This window comes from Pterocles gutturalis, unplaced genomic scaffold (assembly GCF_000699245.1).
Source record: "Pterocles gutturalis isolate BGI_N339 unplaced genomic scaffold, ASM69924v1 scaffold2730, whole genome shotgun sequence".
NCBI lineage: Eukaryota > Metazoa > Chordata > Aves > Pterocliformes > Pteroclidae > Pterocles > Pterocles gutturalis.
The window spans coordinates 385-2,901 of record NW_010145604.1 but is presented as its reverse complement, the minus strand read 5'-3'; the positions used below and the strand labels follow the sequence as shown (position 1 = coordinate 2,901).

At 58.8% G+C, this 2,517-nt stretch overlaps 1 protein-coding gene across 1 annotated transcript in view; it reads left to right on the top strand.

Moving 5' to 3' along the window:
- Nucleotides 1-356, top strand: part of MLPH (melanophilin) — a gene marked incomplete at its 5' end in the record, with an annotated part of 25,414 nt that extends 25,058 nt beyond the window's left edge. The window contains one exon of the mRNA XM_010085423.1: nt 330-356. Within this exon, the coding sequence (XP_010083725.1) occupies nt 330-356 (27 nt within the window). The remainder of the gene's footprint in view (nt 1-329) is intronic.
- Between the last annotated feature and the right edge of the window lie 2,161 nt (nt 357-2,517).

The following is a 2,517-nucleotide window of genomic DNA, read 5'->3' as shown; positions in this document are numbered from 1 at the left end:
GGGACCTGTCCCTCCCCCCGCTCCCCTCGAGCCAGCGGACCCCCCCCGGCTCCCCATGCTGGTCTCACCAAGCTGGCTGGGGCGGACAGGCACACCTGGGCATCACCCCCTGAGGTCTGGGATCCTGTAAGCCCCTGGGTGGGGGGACCAGACAAGATGTACATATTTTTGTTCCCGTTGTCCCCGCAGCCTGTGGGATGGGGCAGGTCCTGGCGCTGTGCGGTGGCAGCTGGAGGGGACAGGGCGCGTGCTGGCCTTGTCACCTGGGGTGGCTGGGGGTGGCACAGGCAGGGCGGGAAGCTGAGGTTTCTCCCCCTGGTGCCTTGCAGAAGCCTGTGATGACCCACCTGTCCTGAGCAGAGGGGGACCTCCTGCCACCGCATTTCACTGACGATCCGAGACCTCAGCGCAAAGCCTCGCTGCCTTCCCCCAGCGCTTGCTCTTCCTTCTCCCGTTCCCATCTCTCCCTGGAAGCCTGGGCAGGAGGGCAGCCGGAGCCGTGGGCAGGGGGTCCTGCCGGGCGCTGATGGGGAGAGGGGTGAGGCACCGGGGTGCAAACACGTGGCTGGGGGCTGTCACGGGAGGGTGTGGGCATGAGACCCCGGCTTTGGGCAGCTTTTTGGTACTGTGTCAACCAAGGGGATCAGAGGGGTGCAGAGCAGGAGTGACCTCCTCGGAGGGAGCTGGGTGTCAGCATGGCTTTCTGGAGCAGGGACTGGGAGCAGCGACATGGCCCCTGCCAGCGAAAGCTGCCAGTGCCTGCCCCTGCTCTCTCCCAGGCTGGTGCTGAGCGAGGACAGGGGCTGACAGCGGGTGAGGGATGCCCTGGGGGTACTCTGGGTAGAGCAGGGACCCAGGCATCCCAGTCTGGGATTCGCATCCCAGCACTGGTCCCGACTCCCTGCGATGCCCCTTGGAGCATCGCTTCCCTTCCCTGAGCAGCAGCGCAGGGTGAGAGCAGCTCTGGCTCCCTCCCAGCGAGTACTTGATCATCAGATCTCTGCACAAAGCCACTGAGGCTTCTCGCCACCACGCCTGAAGCAGCAGTGACCGTCTGGGGATGTGAGCGAGGCAAGGCTTGCGGGAAGCACTGGCAAGAAAGGTGGAAGAAAGGCTGGAGGGCTTTTTGAGAGCTGCGAACAGAAACCCATCCCCAAAGATGTCCCCTCTCTCTGTGAGGCTATACCAGCAAGTTTGTGAGGACTCCAGCAAGCAGAGCATGGGTGCTTCTCTGGCGGCTTTCCCCGCTCCACAGAGGGGTCAGCCTGTGCCAAGAGGCACTTTGTGGGTGAACGTGTCCCCTGTCCCTGATGATGGGATTGTAGGACCATCCAATCCTTTGGAGGGGCTGTGGTGGCCTTGGGGGGCTGCGGTGGCCCTGGGCTCCTGCCAGGTGACAACAGCACTGGTGACACCCTCCTCCAGAAGCCCCAGATTGTTTTGTTTTCCTCCAGCATTTAATTCTCCACATCCACTGGCTCCGTACCCCTGCCCAGGACATCAGGATGGGGAGGGGGTTGCTTTCTCTTGCAGGAGCCTTTGGAGGAGGTTCTTGTTAAAAGCTTTTGCTCGGTACCTGCTGGTCCCTGTCCTTCATAGCCCCTGATCTCTCCCTCTGCAGTGGGCGATGCGGGGAGCATCGCTCGCAGCCAGAGCAGGGATGTCAGACCAACACTGGCAGTTTCTCATCGATGGCCACTCGGACTGGACCATTTGACGCTATTCCTGTCCATCTGAACTAAAACCACTTTAATGATCAGTAGTGTGAATTCTCATGCAAGTAACGCGTACGTTTGGCTTTGGTAGCAGTAGAGACTCACAGCTGCCTGGACCCTGAGCCGTCCTCGCAGCAAGCCTCAGCAGTGCAGCTCTGGTGCCGTTCAGGCTGTAGTCACCCATGTTGTTATTTCCCAGTTTCCTGCCCCATCTTCCCATGTAGGGATTATAAATATATATATATGTACACGAAATCATGCAATAAAGCCAATTTTCTGTCCAGAACCTAGGACCCATTTTGCAGTGTCTGTTTTTTTTATCTCACTTGCTTGAAGGTGCCTTGCTCTCCCCATCTTCTCCTTTAACCAGCTGGTCCCCCCCCCACTTTAAAACTGGGCAGATGGAGGCAGACAGGAGCTGAATCACCAGAGCAGAACAGGGGGAGGTGGTGATGGACAGGATGGAAACACACCTTGTTGGGTGCTGGTCGCAGAGACACGGGTGGGATGAGAGTTGGGGTCAGTGGTACCCAGCAGCGGGGCCAGGTGGGCAAAGGGGATGTGCAGCGTGGGGGAGAGGAGGGGCTGACTTTGAAATGTGCTGCTCTGACCCACATGGAAACCCAAGATTCAATCTGGCAGCTGAAGCCACCTGGAACACAAGCAACACCGAGGAGTTGCTTTAAAGCTGTATTAAATAATAGTGACAACTTGGGGTGGCAAGTGCCATGCCGAGCCCAGGGTCTGGGTTTCCTTGGCTGATGGTTTGTTGGGTTTTTTCCTCCTCTTTCCATCTCTTTCC